The sequence below is a fragment of the Myxine glutinosa genome, chromosome 4, assembly GCF_964187855.1.
Source record: "Myxine glutinosa chromosome 4, kmMyxGlut1.1, whole genome shotgun sequence".
Classification (NCBI taxonomy): Eukaryota; Metazoa; Chordata; class Myxini; order Myxiniformes; family Myxinidae; genus Myxine; species Myxine glutinosa.
In genome coordinates this window covers 202,712,010-202,738,440 of record NC_136264.1, presented here as the reverse complement: position 1 = coordinate 202,738,440, position 26,431 = coordinate 202,712,010, and the positions used below count along the sequence as shown (strand labels likewise).

The 26,431-nt window shown below is 44.7% G+C and overlaps 2 protein-coding genes across 3 annotated transcripts in view; one reads left to right on the top strand and one right to left on the bottom strand.

Moving 5' to 3' along the window:
• LOC137425641 (protein FAM3C) overlaps positions 1–12,020 on the top strand; it is a 42,409-nt gene extending 30,389 nt beyond the window's left edge. The window contains exons 6-8 of the mRNA XM_068114258.2: positions 4,588–4,672; positions 5,192–5,318; positions 10,274–12,020. Of these exons, the coding sequence (XP_067970359.2) occupies positions 4,588–4,672; positions 5,192–5,318; positions 10,274–10,363 (302 nt within the window). The 3' untranslated portion in view covers positions 10,364–12,020. The remainder of the gene's footprint in view (positions 1–4,587; positions 4,673–5,191; positions 5,319–10,273) is intronic.
• On the bottom strand, positions 11,839–13,370 carry MUSTN1 (musculoskeletal, embryonic nuclear protein 1). Of its 2 annotated transcripts, XM_068114260.2 has the most exons (3): positions 13,274–13,370; positions 12,396–12,516; positions 11,839–12,235 (listed from the first exon to the last, which is right to left on the bottom strand). In XM_068114260.2, the coding sequence occupies exons 1-3, from the start codon at positions 13,280–13,282 to the stop codon at positions 12,141–12,143; spliced, it is 225 nt and encodes a 74-aa protein (XP_067970361.1). In that variant the 5' UTR covers positions 13,283–13,370; the 3' UTR covers positions 11,839–12,140. The 2 variants fall into 2 exon arrangements, with proteins under 2 accessions (XP_067970361.1, XP_067970360.1); XM_068114259.2 differs by lacking the exon at positions 13,274–13,370 and having other exon boundaries at positions 12,396–12,665.
• Between the last annotated feature and the right edge of the window lie 13,061 nt (positions 13,371–26,431).

The window sequence follows — 26,431 nt, the reverse complement described above, 5'->3', positions numbered from 1 at the left end:
GTAAGGGTTGATCAGCAGACAAAACTGGTAGACAGAAATGCATGTACGCACCACAGCATAATGGGATGACAGGATGGCCGAGAAGTACGCACAATCGCCTCAAAGCTCTCGAGCCTGGGTTTGGCAGGGTGATTCATCAAAGTGTGTGCCGTCCATTGTATGGATGTTAGATTGGGTGTCCTGTCTGCCGGCATTAGTTGGTGGTCATTGAGATCCCATGGTGTCCTTCGTGAAGAGTAGGTGACCTATCACAATCATCATGACAGACTTCCAAATTCCTGCCCTAAACAGGAGAGGGAATTGCATCAGCGGCACATCCAGCCCTCAGCCATCAATGATGCTACTCCGCAGCCTCGTGCTGCATACAGCCACGTGAAAAAGTAAGTACACCCCATGTAAAATTTTGACTTTTTCAACATATTTCAACATACAGCTATTTGATCTTCATTTCAACAATACTGATAGAAAAAGGTGATATAATATAACAAATATCATGAAACATTTACATTTTGTAGTCCATTGTATAATTTAAATAAACATAAATGCAAATTTTGCATGTGGAACAAGTAAGTACACCCTTGGCTCTAATAGGTGGTATTGCCCCCTTTGGCAGAAACAACCTCAAGTAGGCGTTTCTTATAACTGTCTACCAGTCTCTGACATCGACTGGGAGAAATTTTAGCCCACTCCTCCATGCAAAATTCTTTCAGCTGTGCGATGTTTGAGGGGATTCTTGCATGCACAGCTCGTTTCAAATCCCCCCACAACATCTCGATGGGATTTAGATCCGGGCTTTGACTTGGCCTTTCCAGAACCCTCCATTTCTTTCTTTTCAGCCATTCCTTGATGGATTTTCTGGTATGTTTAGGGTCATTGTCATGTTGCAAGGTCCACCTTCGGTTGAGCTTCAACTTTCCAACAGATGGCCTCACATTATCCTCAAGCACCCTCTGGTACAATTAAGAATTCATCGTGGAGTCTATGATGGTGAGCTGCCCAGGCCCTGATGCAGCAAAGCTGCCCCAAACCATAATATTTCCACCACCATGCTTTACAGTTGGTATCAGGTTCTTGTGGTCAAATGCTGTCTTTGGTTTTCACCAAACATGTCTTCTGGTACTGTGGCCAAATAGCTCTACCTTTGACTCATCTGTCCAGAGCACATTGTTCCAGAAGTGCTGGTCTTTGCCGAGGTGTTCATTGGCAAACTTTAGTCTTGCCCTGATGTTCTTTCTGGACAGCAAAGGTTTCCTCCTGGCACACCTCCCATGTAGATCAAATTTGTGCAGCCTCTTTCTAATGGTAGACTCGTGCACTTTGACATCAACAGTGGCAAGAGCTACCTGTAGGTCCCGTGATGATATTCTGGGGTTCTTAGAGACATCTTTCAGCATCTTGCGGTCTGCTCTCGGGCTGAACTTGCTGGGGCGGCCTGGCCTGAACAAGTTGGCAGTTGTTTGGAATCTTCTCCACTTGTAGATGATCTACCGGACAGTCGAATGATTGATTTCAAATTGTTTGGAGATATTTTTAAATCCCTTCCCAGACTCGTAGGCATCTATAACCTTCTTTCTGAAGGCCTCAGAGAGCTATTTTGATCTAGGCATGGTGACGCCGCACACTTCAACAACAAAAAGCAAACCAAACTAAATGTCTGTGGTTTAAATGAGACAGGTTTCTCCAAGATCCTCTCTAACGATGTTCTAATCATTTGCACCTGAGATGGTGCACCTGATTCTAATTTTAGGTATTTGAAGTAGTGATAAATGTAGGGGTGTACTTACTTTTTCCACATGCGAAATTTGCATTTATGTTTATTTAAATTATACAATGGACTACAAAATGTAAATGTTTCATGATATTTGTTGTATTATATCACCTTTATCTATCAATATTGTTGAAATGAAGATCAAATAGCTGTATGTTGAAATATGTTGAAAAAGTCAAAACTTTACATGGGGTGTTCTTACTTTTTCATGTGACTTTATGTACGGAGACCATGGAATGATGAGAGGAATTGCAGGTGAAAGTAGGATAAGGTCTCATTTGGGTGTAGTAAAGTTCACAAGGCGACAGAGAGACTATAAAGGGGTGGTGGACAGAAATCATGAAGGCCTGGAGGGAAGAACAGGACACAGCAGAATGAGGAATACGGTTCCACAAGGGAGAGAAGAGGTGACAGATGAATGCAATTGAACATTAATCTTGGACGTCTGCCAAGGTAAGGGTTTCTGGTGGAACGTGTGTGATCTTGATATGCAGGGGTTGGCAGAAAGGTGAGAGGGTAAGAGGACAAAGACCAGAATGGAGCTGGTAAACGACTACAAGACTAACCAGCCTGCAGGTAGTGAAAGACAGAACCTGAAGACACACCATCCTGATAAAAACCACCGTTTAGAGGCCATTTTCCCCGCAAAGCGGGGGTTGGCCTTTTCGGGGACCGTGGTAGTTGTTGTTTTTTGGTCCCCTTTTTGAAGCAATGTTTTACGGCCGGATGCCCTTCCTGACGCCAACCCTTTTTGCCGCCTTCAACGACAAACAGGGAATTACCAGTGAACTGGTACTCAATTAGCCGACCTCGGAAGGATGACAGGCTGAGTCAACCATCCTGATGGTTGACATCCTGATGGCTGATGAATGACACCATCCTGATGTGAGACGATAATAACAAGGAGGGACATTGAGTTTACTGTTTCAACGGGGTCAAGATGGGAGCCATATGTAAAGTGCTTCCAGATAACTAGCCAAGTTCAGTTCATCAGTTCTCACTATCAACTCCTGGGTTTCACCATCAGCCATGATCTTTCTGGGGCAAACCAAAATTCAAGGTTGGCCTCCAAAGCAATGGGTGGAGGAGCACCTAGTGAGCCAATGGCCATCCATGTATCCGGTGCCCAACTGTGTCTGCATACGTCCACCTGCAGGTGAGCTAGCCATTCCTAGGAGGTTGATGGCAGGATTTGCACTCCAGTCACCATAAAACACTTCATCCCACAGCATACACGAGAAACACAAATCAAACCAAGAAGAACCTGCTCCGTGGGAGTACGTCCTGTGCAGCTTCCCTTCGCAGGGCAGCTCGCCGAATGATATGACTGGGGCAAAGCCTTCGTACCCCCTTTGTTTGTTGATAGGGGTGGGGGGTGAGACCATGGGCTAACCTGCTTGGTCAGATTGTGGTGGTGTGTGTCAGGCTGGTGCTAAGGTGTCATCCACCAGATGGCGGTCTCCTCGGATTAACCTGAGGTGATCCCTTCGGGTGGGTACCTGCAATCTTCTCACTCTAAGAGAGGATGCTCACCTATCTTTGCTGTCATTTTAGATCACCCATCGGAACCTCAGTACTGCAGCACTTTCTGAGGATTCAAAGACCGGATAGTGGTGAGACCATGGTGGTTGGCTTCACCTACTAATGGCGTGGTCGCTCTGAGGGTTACTATTCTGATGGTTAACTGTGTCTAAGAAGCTGACTCCTATGGTAATCAGGGTAACACCAGTCAACAAGCACATACATTGTACTGAGAGGTGTGGAAGTTACAAATTTGGCCCATTGGTTGTATCAGTTGGTCAGGGTGCCAGTGAAAATCACGTACCCTTTGTGAAGGTTAACTAGGAGATTGGAAGAACAAGTGTCCTGGAGGGGCTGAGGGTGGAAAATGTTTTAAAGAGCGTGTGGGTGGGGGAGCTAGACCAGAGGAGAGAGATGGCAGAAAACAGAGAGACCACAAACATGTTTGCAATGAGAGAGCGACAGGCCCTGTGCCTCTATTTCCTTGTGGGGGTATTGAGTGCTTTGGAATCTACAACATCCAAGGGAGACAGGAATGAAGTGCTGGTAGCAGCCCATAAGGGAGAGACGTAGTCCATGGAGCCTATGGACATGGAGAAGTAGTCCATGGAGGCTTCATACATGAAGTAGGCCATGGAGGCTTCATACATGAAGTAGTCCATGGAGGCTAGACATGAAGTAGGCCATGGAGGCTTCATACATGAAGTAGGCCATGGAGGCTTCATACATGAAGTAGTCCATGGAGGCTACAGACATGGAGAAGTAGTCCATGGAGGCTACGGACATGGAGAAGTAGTCCATGGAGGCTACAGACATGAAGTAGTCCATGGAGGCTACAGACATGGAGAAGTAGTCCATGGAGGCTACAGACATGAAGTAGGCCATGGAGGCTACAGACATGAAGTAGTCCATGAAGGCTACAGACATGGAGAAGTAGGCCATGGAGGCCAAAGACATGGAGAAGTAGTCCATGGAGGCCACAGACATGAAGTAGGCCATGGAGGCTTTATAATCTTACAACCAGGTTAGTTGATCAAATTGGTGGAAAATGTAAGACATTATTTACATGGTGAAAATGTAAGACATGGTGAAATTTTTTCTCGAATAAAGAATGGATGCAATTTGATGAAATTAAACTTTAATTGCTTTCATCAACTTTATTTATTTTCAATGAAACGATGAATAATTTATTTTGAAAGCAAAATAATTAAAGCTATATATTTTTTTAGAGCAAATGAAGAATAATTATATAATCATGCAAACCCAAATACAGTGTGAACCCTCTTTTTGATTGCCAGATGTGAGCCTACTGATCGAGTTCATGAAAGACATCCCACCATCGACATTTGTGTTCGTCCTGAGCTACGACGACGCTGCATCCAAGTACGGAGTTTCAACTGTTCATCACACACTCTTTGCATTTGCTGCTTAGAAATTCAGTTGTTTGTTCCAGCTGAAGTGCAGTGGCAGAAATTTATCCCGAAACTATATTGCCGCTCACTGTAGATTCTGACAATTCGGAGATGAAGAGATCATATCAGATCATACCATATGCGATATGTAACGTGCTCTATACAAAACGTCAGTTCTGTCGAAGCAGTTTCTTTGACAAGGCCGCCATTCCGACACAGGAAGTCAGGTCAGGAAACTGCGGCTCACCAACTCTTCGCAAAGGACAACGTGGGATCTTCAGCGTCCACCAACTAATGCCAACAGATGGGATGTAGGGGGAGGGGAATTAAATAATTTAATTATTTAGATTAAGAGATGTCCTCTTCCCCCAGTTAATTCAATTAAGAGAGTCTGGACCACCAGGTCAGTTTGTGTGATTCCCTGATTTGATGATTTCATTGACACATCTGTTGCTATCCTGTGTACACTCATCTATCTCTGCCGCTACAGACTGACCCCTGAAGTGAGAGAGATATTTCAGAAGCTTGGCAGTACAGCCATCAAGACCATTGCCTTCCGTGACTCCTGGCTCTTCATTGGGGCGACCAACATTAAGGGACCGAGTCCCTTTGAAGTGGCAAGTTTCCCCTCCCCTTTGCCCTTGTTACACAACCCCCTTTTGGTGTATGTGGTGTCTTTTGCTGTCGTGTAGGCCTATAGATTTCTCTGATACCCTGACAAATTTCTAGTTTTCTGGATGGTTGTTAAATAAAAAATGTTATACATGGTCTAGGCTTGTGGAAGAGCTAGGACACAGAACAGATCAGGACACAACATAGCAAAGGGGACAGCAGGAGAAAGCGGAAATGTCAAAAGCAGGGCGGACGGAGAAAGTACACGGAGATGGACAAACAAGGGTGCAGGTAACGATGAGTGGTGGAGGACAATGCAAAGTGTGGACAAGATGGATACCTAAGCAAAAATTTGGGAGGGGTAGGTGGTGGTTTAACAGGTGAAGAAAAGATCATGGCTTTGAATGGGGGATCACTTGAGATGGTGGTGAACAGCTGTCTTGAACACGTGGAGGGAAGAATTAGATTGAAGAGTGTGTGAAAGGTGGTTCCACAGGTGGAAAAAGTGGAATAAATGAGTGAAGGTGAGCAGTGGTTCTGGATTTAAGCAGTTTTACCAGGAGGGTATTGCTGGTGGATGCCATGCATCCTGCAGATACCTGAGGGAGACAAAGCATGGAGAGGGCTGAGTGTGCAAGATCAGAAATGAGGTGGAAGAAGACAGAGAGATCACGGACATGTCGGCGATGGGATAATGATAGGCCCATCGACCCAGCTTCATCACGGGAGATTCCAATTATATTGAAGGCCTTGCTTCCACGACGTCAAGCTGAGCAAGTTGTGAGGCAGAAGATCCAGCCCAGAGGGGAGAGCAGTAATCGGTCAAGCTGCAGATGAAGACTTTGTAAGTGGATAATAGCTCAGGTGTGCCAAGGAAGACTTTGCACGACGGAGGATGCGCAGTCGGTGTCTGGGTTAGGAGGCCAACGTTTAAATGTGGTTTGCCAAAGAGAGATCATGGTTGAGAGTGAGACCCAAGAGTTTGAGTGACTGAATCATTTTGAGAGGATTGTTGAGAAAGTACCTTGTCAGACCATGGCAAAATCACAATCTGGTCAAACACTTGGAATATGTCTTTCAATCCTGAGAAATCCCACACAGTCACTCTCTCTCCAAAAGGACCGTACCACAAATCCTCCCATCTACTTTCTCAACCTTTGATGATGATGCTCCTCACAACCTTTGAGGTTGAGAAAGTAGATGGGAGGATTTGTGGTACGGTCCTTTTGGAGAGAGAGTGACTGTGTGGGATTTCTCAGGATTGAAAGACATATTCCAAGTGTTTGACCAGATTGTGATTTTGCCATGGTCTGACAAGAGGGAAGATGCTGCTGTCTGTCTGTCAGAAGGATGAGGGATGTCACAGCAGAGAGTAGAGTCATCAGCAAAGTGATAAAGAGGATTTTCCAGAGAGTCAGTGAGAACATTGGTGAAGATCAGGAATAAGATGGGGCCTGGAACACTGCCTTGCGGAACTCCAGCCTTGACATGGAGAGGAGATGAAAAGGTTCCGTTGAGAGCCAAACGTTTGCTACGAGAGTGGAGAAAGTCAGTAATCCAAAAGTGGAGTTGGCCATTAGGACCTCTCCCTGGCTATTACCACCATGATGGTCCATTGGTCCATCATTGGCGTGCATCCGCAAGAAAAAACCAACAAGTTTGTTATTGCTATTAGTATTATTGAAGAAGGCAGAACAACTTGATTATCATCAAACTGGCACTCAGTTCTGGGATTTAATCCATCTGGGATTATAATCTGACAGCCTGCTGTCCCAGCACTGAACCCAAAGATAATTATTTATTTTGTGACTGTGTGTTCGCTAAGCAACTGCTTTTGCTTTGCCCAATGTGTTTCCAATGGCCAGGTTAATATGGTTATGTGTTTCTTTTCTTTGTGTTGCGTTTGTTCCACTCGCATCACCATGTCTGGCTCGGTATTAACTGATGGGTGTTCATCTGGAGTGGCATGCTCATTGGGATGAGAATGTGTCCAAGGCAGTTGGTACCGGATGGTGAAATCCCTGCAGGAAAAATGCAATTGATTCTCAACAATTTAATATACAATTGAGTATAAACTGCCATCTTGGTGCGTCACAGACAGGGCAAGGCATCAATGTGTGTGTCATCCCTCTGATGGGGTTAACCTGGTGTCACATCTGCTGGAATTAATCTGTGGATGTTAAAGGTCCCATGGTGGCCTTTGTGAAGAGTAGATGAGCCATCGCTGGCACCATGGACAAATTCCAACTTCCTGTCCGAACCTACAGGAAGGACTGCATCAGGAGACATATTTGCGCTCTCAACCAATGATGCTCCTCACAGCCTTATGCTGCCTTATGAAACAAGAAGGTTAATTCACAGGTAGACCCTAACGCTAAATGTCACAAAATGTCGCAAATTATTCTAAATGTACAAATTACAATGCAAACAGGACCCTTCCACTCTCGAATACATGAAGTGGGAGCATTTTACCTTTACCCAAAGAATGTGGGACCATTTCCACTCTAATCATGTCTTTTGCAAACACTCAGTGAGTTATCAGTGGCACTTCGAACAAATTGCAGATTCCTGACCAAATTGCCTTCAGTTGGATCTCCGGTGTGGCCGGCTGGTCATGAAAGATTTGGGCCAAACTCCCCCCCCCCCCCCCCCCCAGGGCTGACCCCACAATAAGGTGGGATTAATTTGGCCCATTAAAGCAGTTGTTGTTGTTGTTGTTGTTGTTGTATAGCCCCGGAAACTGAACAAACCTTCGGCACGGAGACAGCTGATCAATGTTGCAGGAGCAACCCAGTCTTCCCCCACATCCAGGATGGTGTACCCCCGCTTTCGCAAAGTCAGGGCCATTTCTAACCATGGCAGAGTTAGAAAAAGAGACAGAGAGGAGAGAGAGAGGGGGAGGGGGAGAAAGAGGAAGCAAGATGGAGAGAAAGAGAGGGCGAGAGAGAAGGAGAGGGCGAGGGAGAGGGGAGAAAGAGGGGGAGAGGGCGAGAGAGAAGGAGAGGACGAGAGAGAAGGAGAAAGGGAGAGGGTGAGAGAAGAAGAGAGAGATGGAGAGAAAGAGAGGGTGAGAGGGCGATAGAGAAGGAGAGGACGAGAGAGAAGGAGAAAGGACGAGAGAGAAGGAGAAAGGGAGAGGGTGAGAGAAGAAGAGAGAGATGGAGAGAAAGAGAGGGTGAGAGGGCGATAGAGAAGGAGAGGACGAGAGAGAAGGAGAAAGGACGAGAGAGAAGGAGAAAGGACAAGAGAGACAGAGAGGGAGAAAGAGAGAGAGAAGGAGAGAGAAAGAGAGAGAGAGAAGGAGAGAGAAAGAGAGGGTGAGAGAAGAAGAGAGAGATGGAGAGAAAGAGAGGGTGGGGGAGAGGGTGAGAGAGAGAGAGAGAAAGGGAGAGAGAAACAGAGGATGAGAGAGAGAGGGGGGAGGGCGAGAGAGAGAGGGAGAAAGAGAGAGAGAAGGAGAGAGAAAGAGAGGGTGAGAGAAGAAGAGAGAGATGGAGAGAAAGAGAGGGTGAGAGGGCGATAGAGAAGGAGAGGACGAGAGAGAAGGAGAAAGGACAAGACAGAGAAGGAGAAAGGACAAGAGAGAGAGAGAGGGAGAAAGAGAGAGAGAAGGAGAGAGAAAGAGAGAGAGAGAAGGAGAGAGAAAGAGAGGGTGAGAGAAGAACAGAGAGATGGAGAGAAAGAGAGGGTGGGGGAGAGGGTGAGAGAGAGAGAGAGAAAGGGAGAGAGAAACAGAGGATGAGAGAGAGAGGGGGGAGGGCGAGAGAGAGAGGGAGAAAGAGAGAGAGAAGGAGAGAGAAAGAGAGGATGAGAGAGATGGAGAGAAAGAGAGGGTGAGAGAGAGGGGGAGAGAGATGGGGAGAGAGAGGGAGAAAGAGAGAGAGGAGAGAGAAAGAGAGGATGAGAGAAGAAGAGAGAGATGGAGAGGGTGAGAGAGGGGGAGAAGGAGAGAGGACGGGAGAGAGAGGGGAGAGGGCGAGAAAGAAAGACGAGGGAAAGGGCCGGCCCATGGGAACCGATCGGCACTCTGATGGGAACCGATCGGCACTCTGATGGGAACCGATCGGCACTCTGATGGGAACCGATCGGCACTCTGATGGGAACCGATCGGCAATCTGATGGGAACCGATCGGCACTTTGATGGGAACCGATCGGCACTCTGATGGGAACCGATCGGCACTCTGATGGGAACCGATCGGCACTCTGATGGGAACCGATCGGCACTCTGATGGGAACCGATCGGCAATCTGATGGGAACCGATCGGCACTTTGATGGGAACCGATCGGCACTCTGATGGGAACCGATCGGCACTCTGATGGGAACCGATCGGCACTCTGATGGGAACCGATCGGCACTCTGATGGGAACCGATCGGCAATCTGATGGGAACCGATCGGCACTTTGATGGGAACCGATCGGCACTCTGATGGGAACCGATCGGCACTCTGATGGGAACCGATCGGCACTCTGATGGGAACCGATCGGCACTCTGATGGGAACCGATCGGCAATCTGATGGGAACCGATCGGCACTTTGATGGGAACCGATCGGCACTCTGATGGGAACCGATCGGCACTCTGATGGGAACCGATCGGCACTCTGACCGTGACTGCACTACCCTGACGAATCCGGGCAGCGGGGAAGAATGGGGAAGATTTGGCCCCCGACTTGAGTTAGGGTACAACCACCACAAAGAGGCATCCTCGATAGTTGTCCATTGAAGCAGTAATTGTAGTCGTAGTAGACATCATAGTATGGTGAATATTTCTGGCTATATCTATATCTATTTAACACTTAATCTTGGCCTAAATAATACTGATGGTAGTATTTCTAAACTTTCTTCATCACTGCAGTGTTATTTTTTTTATGTGAGATAGAATATCGGTCTTCAAGTTGTGCAGGCATTACCCACAATGCATGGCATAGGTCAATCACAGTAATGTTTGTCTCCTCACATCAGGTCATCAAGAATGATCGCGATAATAACAAGTATGAGGGCTGGCCCGAGAGGGCGAATCTCGAGGGTTGCATTCCTCTGAAACAAGACTAGAAGGCCCTGTGATTCAGATTGAGATGACCAACCACGGACTGCTGCTTCAAATTCAAAGGTCGACAAGGACACCGAAGGCCATAAATGGACAGATGTACTGATTTGATTGAAGCTGCAACATTTACTTATTCTCTTTCCTCGGATGCATCTTGCATCCATCTTGAATACATTTTTATGGGTGGTAGTTCTTCTTGCATTGGTCGTTGTTTTTGGTTTTTTTGGTCAGCAAGGTCATTGACAGAGCAGGTCTTGTCCATGGATAACGGTTTGTGCTGTGAGAAAATGTGTGGGGGTAAAGTTTATATAAATACGCGTAGATGGGGAAAGGGAGGGAAAAGCAGAGCTCACCGAACCCCGCAGTTTAACGGACGATGCCGAGAGTCCCCACCACGACTTCCTTCTGGTTATAACCACACCGGTGAGCTCTGAGCGGACATGTTGGACACAGACTGACTGCTCTGTCTATGTGCTCCGACCATGTCTTCCGTGTTAGTCAGGGCCCTTAGGGATATTTTGGGGCCGTTTGGTTCAAATTCTTCCAAAAGCACCAAATTTGGCCCAGATGTTGCCCATGCCATACTCTTTCGATTTTTGACGGGCGCCCCCCCCCCCCCCCACGGGGGCCCCATATTGGCGAAATACTAAATGGCCGCCACCCGGATTAGAGGAAAATCAGTTAAATAACCAAAAGGGTTGGAATCATGTATGATACCACTTATCAAGGGTTTTCGAGGTCGAGGAATCCAATTATGATGTTATTTTGATGATTCGACGTCAAGGTCAACCCTCAAGGTCATCTTAAAGGTCATTTTTGAGTCAAACATGTCGGTTTTTGAGTTTTTTGTCAAGATTTACGCGAGGTTCACCATTTTATGTTTCTGGGTTGGGTAATCGAACTCTGACCTTATTTTTGACAATTAGAGGAAATATTTACATGTCTATTTCCTAATTTTCAGGCATATGCAGTTCAGTCTAATTACAAATGTACGGATTTTGATGTTTTATGAACTGTATGCCATATCCTTGTGTTTAATTTTTGTGCGATCATGATCCGGGTTCATGTATACATGACTGTATACATGTCACAAATATGACGTCATAGGTCATGTGACCTGGCGGCCATATTGGATTTTATGAAAACCTTAAAAATGGATCCCTGCCTTCATTTTTCGATCGATTCATTTTGAACTTTGACCACTTATAGTACGCCACGTGATTGGATGCATATCCTAATTATGACGTCATAGGTCAGGTGACATGGCGGGATGGACCGGTATGGTCCCCGGATCATACCGCCCTTGGCGCCCGTCAAAAATCGAAAGAGTATGGCATGGGCAACATCTGCGCCAAATTTGATGCTTTTGGAAGAATTTGAACCAAAATATCCCTGAGGGCCCTGACTATGTGTGGTTTCGGATAAGTCAACGGTGATGACAATGTAAATAATAAGACAGAAGTCGCGGTAGACAAAGACAGCGTGTCGATGCGTGCTTTTATTCCTCGGTCTCACTGATTTGTTTGCCTTCTCCAACACAAACATGACAAATGTGTTGCTTTTCCGCATTATAGGTAAAAAAAAAACTTTTACATGTCATCGATCCCAAGTTAACTTTTGGTGAGGGCAAAGTGAATTAAAACTGCTGTTTATTCTTTTTCACTGCAGTAGCCATTTTGTTGTTTTTTACTCTTGCTGCGGCCATTTTTGTGGAAGCCGCGATAGCAAGGCCCCGGTGGAGGCACCATCGCCGAGACTGTTGTGGGACTCGATCGGGGGTCCTCATGAAGTCCCCGAGTCTTGCGGACCCTGGAAAGCCGTTTCCCTTCCTGTTCGCAAGCTGCTGAACACCGAGGGAGCTGCCACTCCAACCTTGTCTGCGGGTGTTTGTGGAGGGAGCAGGAGACGCAAGAACAATCATTGAGAAGCATTGTCTTCTCCGTCACCGCCATTGTTATCGGAGTGGTGTTGTCATGGATACGTGTCGGGAGTTATATTCATATTGAAAGAGTTCATGGTAGTTTTGGCACAACTTACCGCACTCTTCCATGGCACGTGCCGTAGCTGTACGAGGTTCGGTTCTGGAACCAAGACGACTCCGAGCAGACTTCAGCTCTTCCGGGTTGACCGGGGGGCGCTTCTTCTTTACCACCTGCTCCTTAGTTACGATAATATCATAATTCATTACTAATTATTCACATTTCAGTCATAATAATCGGTGTTTGTCTATTACACGCTCGTTAAATATCCCATGGTACCCTTTGAAAAGCGTAGGCCATTGCGGCCCGGTGCCTTGGCCAAATTCTCCATCCCTACTATGGTTGAAGATTATGCGTCAGCAGGACTGTGGTGGAAAATTTTTTGTAAGTATCGGAACCTTCATGGCCTGATTGTGGGTCCTCCGATACCCCTTCACCCGCCATTCCCTCCTCATCCCCACAAGAGGGATTTGGGAATAACAGTGAATGTCTATGATTGGGATTTTACCTTCAAACGTGCCATCATCAAACAAAACACCAGCCAACAACTTCACGTGATCTCTCCGCATGCGCAATGGTTCAAATTTCAGACAAAAATAAAACTTCCACTTTTTGTCTTCCGTTTACAGTAATACGTCACATCTCCAAACAGATGGAACCTGAGCTGGGTAGCTAATGTAACATATGTAATTATGGTAAAGGAAGCCAGCAAGGTGTTGAAAACAATGGCGACCTAGGACCAGTGACAAGCTCAACTTTCATGGAAACGCAATATGTAGTTAATAATGAAACAGTGTTGACGAAATCTTAAAGGCCCAACATGTTTAATTTTGTACTTTAAGAAAAGCAATCAATTAATGTAACTATTCTGTATCGGCCTTTATAGTGGTGTTGTGACAACAACAACAACAACAACAAACAAACCTGCACTCTTACCTGGGACATGTTGACCGCTGTTCAAATGTGTACCCACAAAGGCTTTCTGCTGCTGTGGCGTTCAGTATTTATCAGCACAAAATCTCACGAGTTGTGCAATGACGTCAAGCTTCGGGCAGGTACCATATACGGACACCGTGTGCGCCCCAGTGTGACGTCACCCCTCAGGCTCCAAATTAAACACGAAGTGATATAGTTGCATGACTGTGTTAGCGGGGAAGGAGGGTGACGGTGTTTGTGTCCAGTTCAGCACGGCGGGGGCTCTTGTGCAGCCAAAACAGCTGTGGCTATTTCTGATATATATATATATCAATCACTATGCGATTTCATACCATCAGTGGTGAACCGCCATTAAGGTATCCCATCCAGCTATGCTGTACCTTAATGGGAGCGATAAGTGCCATCTGCCACATGGCACATTACCTCTGGTATCCACTCATTATATGGAATCCCCTGGATGCATGGATTCTCCACTGTACATGGCAGTGACGTCATTACTTGCGCTCATTGAAAGCTGGAGAACTGCACATATATTTGGATATATATATATATACGAGTATATATATATATGACATTATCAGCTCCAACACACATCCATTCATGGATTCTCCATTTATTTTACATCACATAAGATGTATACAAATAAGATATCCATCATGCTGCATCTTATCATCGAGACATCTGAAGCATATTTGCTATGTATGTACTGCATACATACATACATCTATATATATATATATATATATGTTTTTTTTTTGAGAAAGAAGGCACTTCCAAAAAGAAAGTAAAACTAGATGTACTCCGCGAATTTGAGCAAATGTGTGTTATGTGTGGTATATGTATGAAATTGTTATATGTATATGTGCGTTAGCTCTTACGCGAGCCTCGATTCTGTATTTCAAAAATAAATAAATAATAATAAGCAAGAGCAGACTCAGTATTGCTTATTTGCTCAAATTTGCGGAGTAGATCTAGTTTTACTTTCTGGTTGGAAGCGCCTTCCTTTCTTTAAAAATGTATAATCCCAACTGCCCCAATCTTTTACCATGTGTGAATATATATATACATACATTATATTTACATAAATTTAACTAAGAAAGCACACAAACCCTATGATTTGACGCTGACATCATGTGCATAAATTATACCAACACATCACCTCCAAACCAGGAGGCATCCGTATTTGTGACCACACAGCTTTAATCTCAGTCTGCAAATACTTGAGTACCACGCGGGTCGCGGATGCCTCCTGGTTTGGAGGTGATGTGTTGGTATAATTTATGCACATGATGTCAGCGTCAAATCATATGGTTAGTGTGCTTCCTTAGTTAAATTTAATATTCCTGACTGCAAACCTCCTAATTGTTGCTGAGCAGGGCAGAGACAATGTGTCAGCGTGGCAGGCTACACTTGTTGTTAACAGGTTGTGCAGCAATTCCTGGGGTGAGACTCAATCTGTGCCTTGCTTCCCAGTCAAGTTAGGGGGTTTAATCTGTGTATGTATGTATGTATGTATGTATGTAGGTGCAATATATCGGAAATATAGAGGTGCAAAGTTTTTCGGTTTTTCCAAGATGGCGCCTGTGCCACGTGACATATGACGTCATAATTATGAATAAAAAATGTATACAAGAGGAGGCGCACCTACGGTGAAAATTTCCTGTCAATCGGACTAACGGTTGCAGAGAAAATCATTTATTTTGTGCGGACAAACAAACAGACAGGCAAGCAGACAAACGGACTCAAATTGAATACCCTCTCCTCTGGCGAGGGTAAAAAGGATTCCTGGGAGAGCATGCCTTCCGTGTGGGGATAACCAGCGTCGCAAGTTGGCATTTGCAGTTTCTCCACGTGTGCCCATGACTTTCCAAGACATTTCTCTAAAAGACGACGTAATCGCGAGTTTATAGGTAAATAATCACGACGTTCTGTGAAGCTTTGGTATCTAATTAGTATCGACGTTATAACGAAACAACGTGAACTGGGACGACGTTAAGTCGGGACACCGTGTACATTTTAAAAATAAATTTTGATGAATACTAAGTCTGTTTTGTAACTATACTGACCCAATTTATTTTAGATATTGCACACTTAAATAATTTGATGTAAAAGCTGTACTTGATGGATAATTTGATTCATACACCTGAGTGAAGAAGTAAATGTATTTTATTTGCCAAATGTAGGGTTGTATGAACTTTGTATGAACTTTTCTCGAGCATTACTTGGTTCCTCCTAAGAACACAAGGGTAGTCCAGCATGCACACAAGATTGTTTTTGAATGCCCCTTATTTTCTATAGTTTGCCACATGGCACATACCATATAAAGGGGCCTTTTCCATGCCCCTGGCATTTTCCCCAAGAATGCTATAACATCTCATCTGACTTACCTGTGTTACTAACTCGAACCAGAATATTGCATAAACCTATGTAAATGTTGTAAATTTCTCGTTATGAATACAGTGTGTAACTCCATTTCAGGGATCAGATTTAACAGACCAGGAAACATGTTCCATGCAACTTTTCTACTGCACAAGTTCTTGCAAAATATGTCATGGAAATAAGAATTATTATCCACATTATTAATATGAATATTTATATATATGTTTTTTTGGATTAATTGTTTATGACTATTTTTGAAATCAACATACCTGAAAACCCCTATATACCCATTTTGATGCTTTCTGCCAAAAATGAACGTCTTTCACATATCCATCCCACTACCTTGATTGGTCGTCCAAAAGCAGTTGGGCAACTGGAAATCCACCAAACATGTTTTGTGTTACGTAAAATAGTTCATGTTGTGTTTCCCAAGACCCAAGTCCTCCAAAAAGTTCCAAGACCATCTGATGTTGAAGAATAATAATAGTTTAAAAGCTGAATTTTGAACGACATTTCTATTTGAACGATGATTGTGTAATTGCTGGAATTGGTGAATGAAAGGGGAACTCATCTTGAACTAACCAAACTGTCTATAAGTATAGATCTGCAGTTTTAGTTTAGTACGAGTTTGGCTTGTACACGTGCTTATCCCAAAAGAAGCTGTCTGGATTCAAGTGGAACATCACCCAGTAATGTGATTCCACTCTATCTATCCAGCAATCTGATTGGCTGCTTCTCCTGTTTTCGCATATGTCCAAACACAAATTGAATTCAAGTTACAGAATTACATTTTTGGAGATCACCTGACATTGAGCTCAGCTTGACGATGTGGAAACCAAAGCCTCCAAGATCACTGGAATCTCCAGTGAAGAGGCTGAGGCTATGGGCCGATCACTTTCACATCAGGTCGGTGGTCTCTTTGTCTTCTTCCGCCTTCTTTCACCCTCTGTTCTTTCCATGATTTGTCCCTGTCCCCCAGGTTTCTGTAGTGCACACAAAATCCACCAGCAACTCCCTTCTGATGAAACTCCCAAAATCTAGGATCATGTGGCATCTCCACTCATTTGTTTCTCTTTTTCCCCCCTGTGGAACCAACTACCACATTCTCTTCAATCTCATTCTTCCCTCCAAGTCTTGAAGGCAGCTCTTCCCCACCATCTCAGATCATCCCTCATCCAAAACCATTATCTTTTCTACAAATTTTGTTTCTGTATCCATCTTATCCACCCTCTGAATTCTCCCCATCCCTCAACCATACCCACATTCCTTGTTTGTCCGTCTCTGGTTATGTTCTCCTTCGGCCCTGCTGCTGGCATTTCCTCTTTCTCCTTCTGCTGTTCTTTTTGTGATGTTGCCTCCTGATCCATTCTGTGTTCTTGCTCTTCCACGAGCCTTGACTCTGTTTACCAAAAAAACAACTCATTCTTTTGTTCAGGACCAGTGTTTGAAATTCTGCCTCCAGTAAGAAGCTGTGGAAGCCTATAGAAGCATTCAAATTCAAAATATGTGCCAACTCCCAAGCACAGGGTATTGCAGAACAATATCATAGTGTGGTGAAGGAGCGATGCACCCAGTTCTCAACCCATGGGGCATGCATCAGACACAGCCCTTTGTGGCAAGCTGGTTAATCTAGCTAGTGGGCATAAACTGCTTAAAACAACGCAAAGAGTGGGGCAGGCATCAGAGGCCAAGGGAGATTTCCTGTTGCCACCAGTAGGGGATTGTGGTGAGCGACATGGGAGTGAGGGGGGGGCGATGCTGTGCACCGCAAGTGCCCATTCCTTCATGGACAGCACCTGTGCATAGGCCTGTGTTAGGAGTAACTCCAAACTGTAACTTGTGGGTCACATGCCAATTATAGCTAATGTCAGGTTAAGCGCTGTTTGGCAACAGGTGTTCCGACACTTTGCTTGATGAACCATCAGCAAAAGGTTGCCCCCATTCCCATCATCTTTCTCACTCAAGCAACAAGTCAATATATGCTGGTCAATATATTTGGTCAGTCAATATATTTGGTCAATCACATGACCAAAAGCAGAGAGCTGGGACAATTACCCGACTTCTAAATGACGTATGAAATCCTAACGAGGTCTTTTGCGCATGCGCTGTGTGCGTCTTCAGTGACCAATTTCTGCTTGTCTGGGCACTTTTAACCTGCCATTGCTAGCACCAAATCTGTAAAGGAAATCGTTTTTTAAACATAATTTTCAGCATCTAAATCAGTGGTTCTCAACTCGTTTAAGTCCGTGGACCACCAGGCCAATCAAAAAATTTCGTGGACCACCTCCTTTTTGAGACATGATTAAAAAAAAGTGTAGACAACAAACTTTTTGGTTTGAAATTTATTTCTCACGCCATGTGACTTTGGACAATGTTCCTGTGGACCACCAAAAAAAAGTTACCATGGACCACCAGCGGAGAACCACTAATCTAAACGAAAGAGTGGCAATTTTAAAATGGTTAACCATAATTGTTGTGTTCCTGGATACAAATTGGACTCATGGAAATATGAGAAATATCCTTGAATAAGACCGAGAGGTGTTGAGTTCCTATAATTTCCTGTTAATACAAATGAAAGACCGCAGTGAATATACAAAAACACACACACAAAATGGCAGCATGCTTTGCCGACTCCCTCTCACCTGGGACAAAAAGGTCCAAGGGCTGTGCCGAATACAACAGTTTCGAAGGCAGCGAAGACCGAGCTAAAAAGGGCAGCTTCGGTGGAAATGTAGACCGCCCACGAGCCGCCCGGTACCACGGTGTCCGACATGTGCTTGCGACGCAGCCTGGTCCTGCAGCTTGGTGGGAATTGTCGATGCCATCCTGCCCTGGGAATGAAGGCCCAAAGCTTTAATGAATATATATATATATATATATATATATATATATATATATATATATATATATATATATATATATATATATATATGTATATATATGAAACACAGTTTGTGTGTGTGTGTGTGTAATGTTACCGATAGACTCCTAAACGGAGAGGCTCACGTACTTGATATTTGGCACAGACATGGCCATTGAGCCTGGGAAGAACATGGCCGACCTACAAATTTATTTCATATTTTTTTTACCATATTTTTACCTCAGCGCATTTCAGCGAGGAATATTATGCACCGAATCTGACCGGTGGCAGAGCAGCGCGCTGATTCGCTCAGAGTGATCACGTGATGTTACTTGCCGCCATTGACTCAGTTACGCCTTCGCATGTATTTCAGAGCGAAAAGCGATTGCGTTTTTTCACATTTCAGCGAGGAACATTGCCATTCACACCACATAGGTTTTTTTTTCTTTCATCTTTAGATCCATATTTTTTTTCAGCAAATCTGAATCGGTGGCAGAGCAGCGCACTGATTCGCTCATTCGCGCTCATTGATGACGATCACGATCACGTGATGACGTGATCACGAATGATGTCCGTGACGCGATCACGTGATGTTCCTTGCCGCCAGCAAGTAGCATCGATTTTATTTTAGCATGATTAGCATTTAGCATGATTTAGCATAGATAGTAGCATGATGGCTGTTCCCAACATAGATATGCCATATGCCATAGATAGTAGGAGTCCCTGGTGTTGGGCTAGCGGCTAGGGTGCCGGCTTAGGATCCTAGGATCCTGGGTTCGAATCCTGGTCAATCACTGAATTAACGCCAGGGGGGTTGACTCAGCCTGTCATCCTTCCGAGGTCGGCTAATTGAGTACCAGTTCACTGGTAATTCCCTGCTTGTCGTTAAAGGCGGCAAAAAGGGTTGGCGTCAGGAAGGGCATCCGGCAGTAAAACATTGCTTCAAAAAGGGGACCGAAAAACAACAACAACCACAGTTCCCGAAAAAGGCCAACCCCCGCTTGCGGGGAAAAATGGCCTCTAAAGGTGTTTTTTTTTTTTTTTTAGTAGCATGTTTCACATAGATTTTTTTTCAGCGAGGAATATTATACACGGATTCTGACCGGTGGCAGAGCAGCGTGCTGATTCGCTCAGAGCGATCACGTGATGTTCCGAATAAGCACAATCAATTGAGTGTGCCGCATGAGTCTGCGATAAGTGTTTAAAGTAAAGCAAAAAAAAAAAAAAAAGTTAACGTGCCGTTGTTAGCCTATTCATGTATAGTTTGTGTTGTATTTAGCTGTGGCTGAGCTAAGATGTAGCTGAACTTCAGAGTCGTTGACTCTGGTATCCTTTGACCTCTTAATCACCTTGCTCCATTGGGACAAATCCAAGTAATAAGCGCATCGGCAGGTAAATCCACCGGAGCGAGGTGAAACACCTCTCAGGTTGAAATAATGTGAGTTATTCCATCCCCGCCGCCAGTTGGCTTCACTTTTCATGGAGTATGAGCGTTCTATATATTTTCAATTCAGTGCGCCAGACTCGCTCACGTACTTGATTTGTGGCATAGACATGGCCATTGGGCCTTCACGGTGTAATTTGTGCGAGGCTTTTGTCCGAGTGAGCTTGAGTCGAGAGGGCGAATGTACGGGTCTCCCTTCCCCCACCCGGCAACGCAGGTACTGGAGGGCGTCACAGGATTGGTGAGTCTCCAAAATCCGCTTCGTGCTGTTGCGAAGATTCAGGACGATGTCGCGATTGTTGTGCTGCTCTCCGACCATGAGAACTGCAACGTCATTGTTGACTGGCCCTCCCCTTCCCTCCCCCCTCCGTCCAACCCCTCCCCCTCCCTTCCCCCTCCCCTTCTCCCCTCCCCCTCACTTTTCCCCCTCCCTTTTCCCCCTCCCCTCCCCCCTCTCCTCCCCCCCTCTCCTCCCCTCCCCCCTCCCTCCTCTTCTCCCTCACGTTTATACACGGAATGCCAGGTACTTCCCCCCCCCCTCTTCTCCCCTCCCCCCCTCTCCTCCCCTCCCCCCCGTTCCCCTCCCCTCCTCTTCCCCCTACCCTCCCCTCCCTCGCCCGGCAGAAGTAACAATGCCGGGTACTTCTGCTAGTATATATATATATATATATATATGTGTATATTGAAGCACGCGGTACTACGCGCGTGACTTGCTACCAAGGAGGAAGCGGACAACGCGGTGAGTTTATAGTTCTTTATTCCAAAGAGGTCACTGTAGCACTGGCGCGCTCCGGGCTGCGCGCCCGGTGTATATCCTGAGGCCACGCCTACCCCTCGGGCGTGGCCGCCGCCCACTTGGTGCGCGGAATGATGTCACCACGCCAGTGGGCTTTCGTATCCGCCACAATATATATATATATATATATATATATATATATATATATATATATATATATATATATATATATATATATATATATATATATTGTCGCGATCCCGGCTGTGAAATGGTTCCCAGCACGGAATACGGACGTTAATGTCCGGGCTTCAAGTAGTCCACGGAGTGGACAGAGAGAACTCAATAAACACAATTGTGTTTTAATCGGCCTTCTAGGGGTAAGGCACGATGCTTTATTGGCTCGATCACAAAAACCATAAATGGTAACAGAATGGAATACACTGCACAAAGCCTGCAGGAACTGTCGGCCCCAGAAGCTCCAAACAGGACGCAGGCAAGATCACTCGCGGTTCCAATCAACGATCTCCGGGACTCGGAGAGTAACAGAGTGGAATACACCGCACCAAGCCTGCAGGAACTGTCGGCCCCAGAAGCTCCAAACAGGACGCAGGCAAGATCACTCGCGGTTCCAATCGACGATCTCCGGGACTCGGAGGGTAACAGAGTGGAATACACCGCACAAGGCCTGCAGGACGGTCGGCCAGCAGCTCCAACACGACGCAGGCAATATCTGACTCACGGTTCCAATCCACGAGATCCGGGAATCACTCGTTCTCTTCCGGAGTTACTCACTCGTAAAATACAGAACGGTAAACGATCAGCCCAACGCGGCTGTCGTGAAGATTAAGGGAAATCCCTTTATCTATTTCCCACTCGGAGCCTTCGAGCCGCGTCCGTTGCATAAGATGGCGACCGCGCTCTCTCGACTCTCCACCCATCACGTGCCGAATCGCCTCCCGATCGCGTGAGGCTCCAAGGAGGCCACGTCACGCGGTGGGCGGGGCACCAAATCTGGGTGAGAACAGGTGGTTTCACCGGTGGTTTCTCACAATATATATATATATATATATATACAGGGGGCTGCAAAAGTAGGTATACAGTAATGAAAAACAAAACGTGCGCACAAAACGTATTTTATTGATGATACAAGCATATCAAGAATAACATATCAATAATAAACATATTAATCCCTCAAATGTTCAAACTGTTTGCCCCCGGCATTCACACACTCCACTAGTCGAGTGTGGATACCCATGCACACTCTGGCACAAAGGTCTTTATCAGCATCAATTTCCTGGCAAGCCTCCCGTATGAACAGAATCATGGCATTGAAGAGCAGGGAAGAGCAGGGCCCTTGCTTGAGACGGACGAAGTGACGGGCAAGACACAAACTCGTCCGAGAAGATGTTTATTGTAAAAACCAACTCGGGAACTCTGAAAATCCCGTTTATCGGGCTGCATATAGTATATCACAACCAGAAAGCACAACCGAAACCGAAAGCCACGCCTCTCAGGCGAGGCGCGCTTTGGTGGTCACGTGACCGACAGGTGCAAAGGATTATAACCGCACGTGCAGCACGCTTTGGTGGTCACGTGACCGGCCACCCCGGCGCCGTGGTTTGCCCGCCGGTTACGTCACCGGCTGGAGCAAGGCGATTCTGTTGCTGGTCTCGCTTGAGGGACCCATGGGTCGCTCCAGCATCAACAGAACGTGGCTTGCGTGCGAAAACCCTGTCTTTTACACATCCCCAGAAAAAGAGGTCCATAGGGGTGAGATCCGGCGAACGTGGTGGCCAGTCAACGGCTCCCCGACGTCCAATCCACCTGTTGGGAAATTATTTGTCAAGTAGCGCACACACAGTGTGCTACTTCACACATGGTAATAATGGTAATGAATAATTATTCATTATTAATAATGTCATTATTACCATTATTAAAATGGTAATAATGATTTTAATGAATTAAATGAATTCTCGTATTAAATGAATCCTAGCACCACTATTATAATACTGGTGATACTGGTATAATCCTTACTGTATACCTACTTTTGCAGCCCCCTGTATATATATATATATATATATATATATATATATATATATATATATATATAAAAAAAAATATATATATATATATATATATATATATATATATATACATATACACAGACTTGGCATTTAATATGGAATATTTTTTTTGTGGGGGTGAACTTACTTTTCAAGATGTCTTAGAACCAAAAGTTCATTGGAATTATGTTGAAATTATTCTAGATTTTGTTAATGTGACCTTTAAAAGAAACAAAAACCACATTTGACATTTCGAAACAAATAAATTGATCCTTGAAAGTGATGTAAACTGATATCAAATTCAATTTATGGACAGTACTGTGTTAAACTTCTGTACGTTTTCCAGAAGTATCTCTTTATTTTGCACATTAGCCAAATTTTTTTTTAACAAAAACAAAAGTTAAATTACGACAGGGATTACGGACAGTAAAATTAAAGTTCAGTACTTCGTGTAACCCCACGAGCATTCAGGAGAGCACGTACACGTTGAGGCATGCTGTTCACGAGATTTGCCAAGGTTTGGACAGGAATCGCTTGCCATGCAGTGACAATAGGCTGCTGCAATTCACGCACAGAGGTCGGCTGCTGGTCCAAGTGGTCGATTTGACGCGTTAATTCTGCCCACAAGTTCTCTATCGGATTCATATCCGGGGACATGGCAGGCCACTCCATATGCTCTACACCACGGTCAGCAAGAAAGTGTTGGATCATGTGAGCACGATGAGGCCGTGTATTGTCATCTTGGAAGACAAAGTTTCCTTGAAAGGCTGCACGAGCAAATGGAAGCAATGTTTCTTCCAGAATGGCCCTGTACTTGAACTGGTTGAGGTTTCCATTCAGAACAACCAGGTCAGTTTTGCCCCCTGCATGAAAATCAGCCCAAACAGTCACCCCACCACCTCCAGCTTGGACTCTTGGCACTATACAATCTTTGTTGTAGGCTTCATGCACTTGTCTGCGCACTCGGACGCGGCCATCTTGACGATAGACCAGAAATCTAGACTCGTCACTGAAGATCACGTGATTCCAGTGTCCTGGCTGCCATTGACGGTGCTCTCTGGCCCACTGCAATCGGCGCTGGCGGTGTGGTCTGGTCAGGCATGGCTTTCTCAGGGGAAGCCTGGCACGATAGCCTGCTTGAACCAGTCGTTGGGTGACTAGCCTTCTGGATACAGGCACATTTGTCAGTTGCTGCCACTCAGCCCTAAGCCGATTAGCTGACTTGGTACGGCCATTGCGGACTAACCGGTGCAGCTGGCGATCATCCCTCCTTGTGGTTCTGCGGGGACGTCATGGCCTCGGTATTGGAGTAGGGACACCCCTCTGAGCATTTCGTTTCAGGATCTTTGACACCTGACCTTGAGTGATGCCATACTGCCGAGCAATAGCACGCTGTTTCATGCCATAATTTCGTAAAGCCACCACTCCATGACAAACAGCATTGTCGAGTTGACGGACCATCTCCAGAGGAAGCGGCAATAACTTTTGGAGACGTGCAGCAGTTGTTTTCCACTAATTCAGAACGCAACAACCCTTGTATACCCGACTGTGAAGCCAATCATCAAATGCACCTGTCCGTACATTTTTCCATGCCACCTGTGATATAATCCTGTTGTTGACTTCTTGCTGCGACAAACAATCAGTGACATGGTTCTTTTAACAAATAAATCACCAAAGTGTAAAAGAAACTCACCAGATTGATATCCTGAGTGAAGAAAGTAAACCCAAGTCAAGAAAAAATATATATTCCATATTATATGCCAAGTCTGTATATATATATACATATATATACATATATATATATATATATATATATATATATATATATATATATATAATTATATATATATATATATATAATTATATATATAAATATATATATATATATATATAATTATATATATATATATATAATTATATATATAATTATATATATATATATATATATATATATACCTTTCTCGTACACAAGAAGCCCTCTTACCACTAGCTAGTGAGTTATATTTTGTAGAATGGAACATATTTACTGAATGAAGATGGTGCCGCGTGTCATACATCCAGAACCAGGTCTGCCTGGAAGCGAGAATGGGTGGCAGCTTCTTGCCCTGGCACCACATGATCCTGACATGAACGTCATCAGCCACATCTGGAAACATCAATCGGGAGATGCAGAAAAAGCAGACATCTCCCAAGTAACATGCAAAAGCTGCAACAAAATCTACTCCATATTTAGCAAAATCTGGATCAGGCTTCATTACTACTATCATTGATTCGATGCTTTTGTACGAACGTCGAAGTACCATATGATGGCGGCCATGTTACCAGATATTAATATATGTACTCCATTTGATTGTGTTCATATCACAGATTGTTAAAATAGTTGGCACGCAAGGGTGCCATTGAGCCTCCCCTTATATGATGGGGGAAAGGCCTGTTGTTGTTGTTGTTGTTGTTGTTGTTGTTGTGGGTCATCTGGTCCAGTTGCAGAATCAGAGTCGAGGTTTCACAGAAACTTCTCCACCTTGTCAGGAGAGAAGGATACAGAGTCCAGGATCAGCTGGGTACGACTGGGTACGGTGGGAGCAGAGAGGGATGGGTTTGGGACACAAGATTTTGAGGCAAACACAGAGTTGAGGCATTCGGCTTTGTCACGTGCGGTGTCAACTGTGTAGCCATTTTAGTCCATGGGCCAGACCAGATATGGGTACCATCTCTGGTGGCAAAGCCTCGCTATGTTTTTTTTGATAGTTTAGGACCTACAGATGAGGAATTGAGGTGATAGCAGTGTGAAATTGGCAGCTTGCTGGTAGTTTTCACCTCTCAAACATCACCCTACTGCTATAATTTGAAGCCCAAAATTTGGGGGTAGGGGAAATTAAAATGACTGTAGTTTCGCTCTGGGTGGGTCAATCTTAACAATATACCACTCATAATGTCCGTCCATGTACCCTCTATCTTAATCAGGAAAATTTATGCAAAATATTTAATTACGTAGGTCACCAGAGGTCAAAAGGTCACCAATTTTAGGGGGTGCCCAAAATTGACCATAGGGCGTCATGTTGCTAGAATAAAGTGACAAATCACCCAATGGTGATTTCAACACTTGGAATGCATATTTTAGAGGTCTCCAAATGATTCTACGGGGACATTATTGAGTTGCTTTTGCAAAATTTTATTTCAGAGCAATTGATTTTGAACCATTTCTTGTAAATACCTAAAATCCAGGGTTTCGGGGGTAGGGGAAACCATAATGACTGTAGTTTTTGAGTGGATTGACCAAAATTGAAAATCTAATACTCAAATTGTATGTCTATGTACCCTCTATCATAATCACACTAGATAATGCAAATTATGTCCATATGTAGGTCACCAGAGGTCAAAAGGTCACCAATTTTAGAGGCTGCCAAAATCGTCTTTCGCCCAACTTATTCTACTAAAACAAAGTAGTAAAAATGAACAAAAAGTAATATCAACTTCCAGAAATTATATTTTAGATGTCTTTAGGTAATATTGAGTGCTTGGAAAGTAACCTGAGTATTTTGAGTTCTCAATCTTCATCATCATCATCATCATCATCATCGCAATCTGATTCAATATCAACTGTCATCTCTAGTTCATCCTCCTGATTTCGCTGGTTTTCGCAAGTTTGTAATTTACACGTCGGCGTACATTT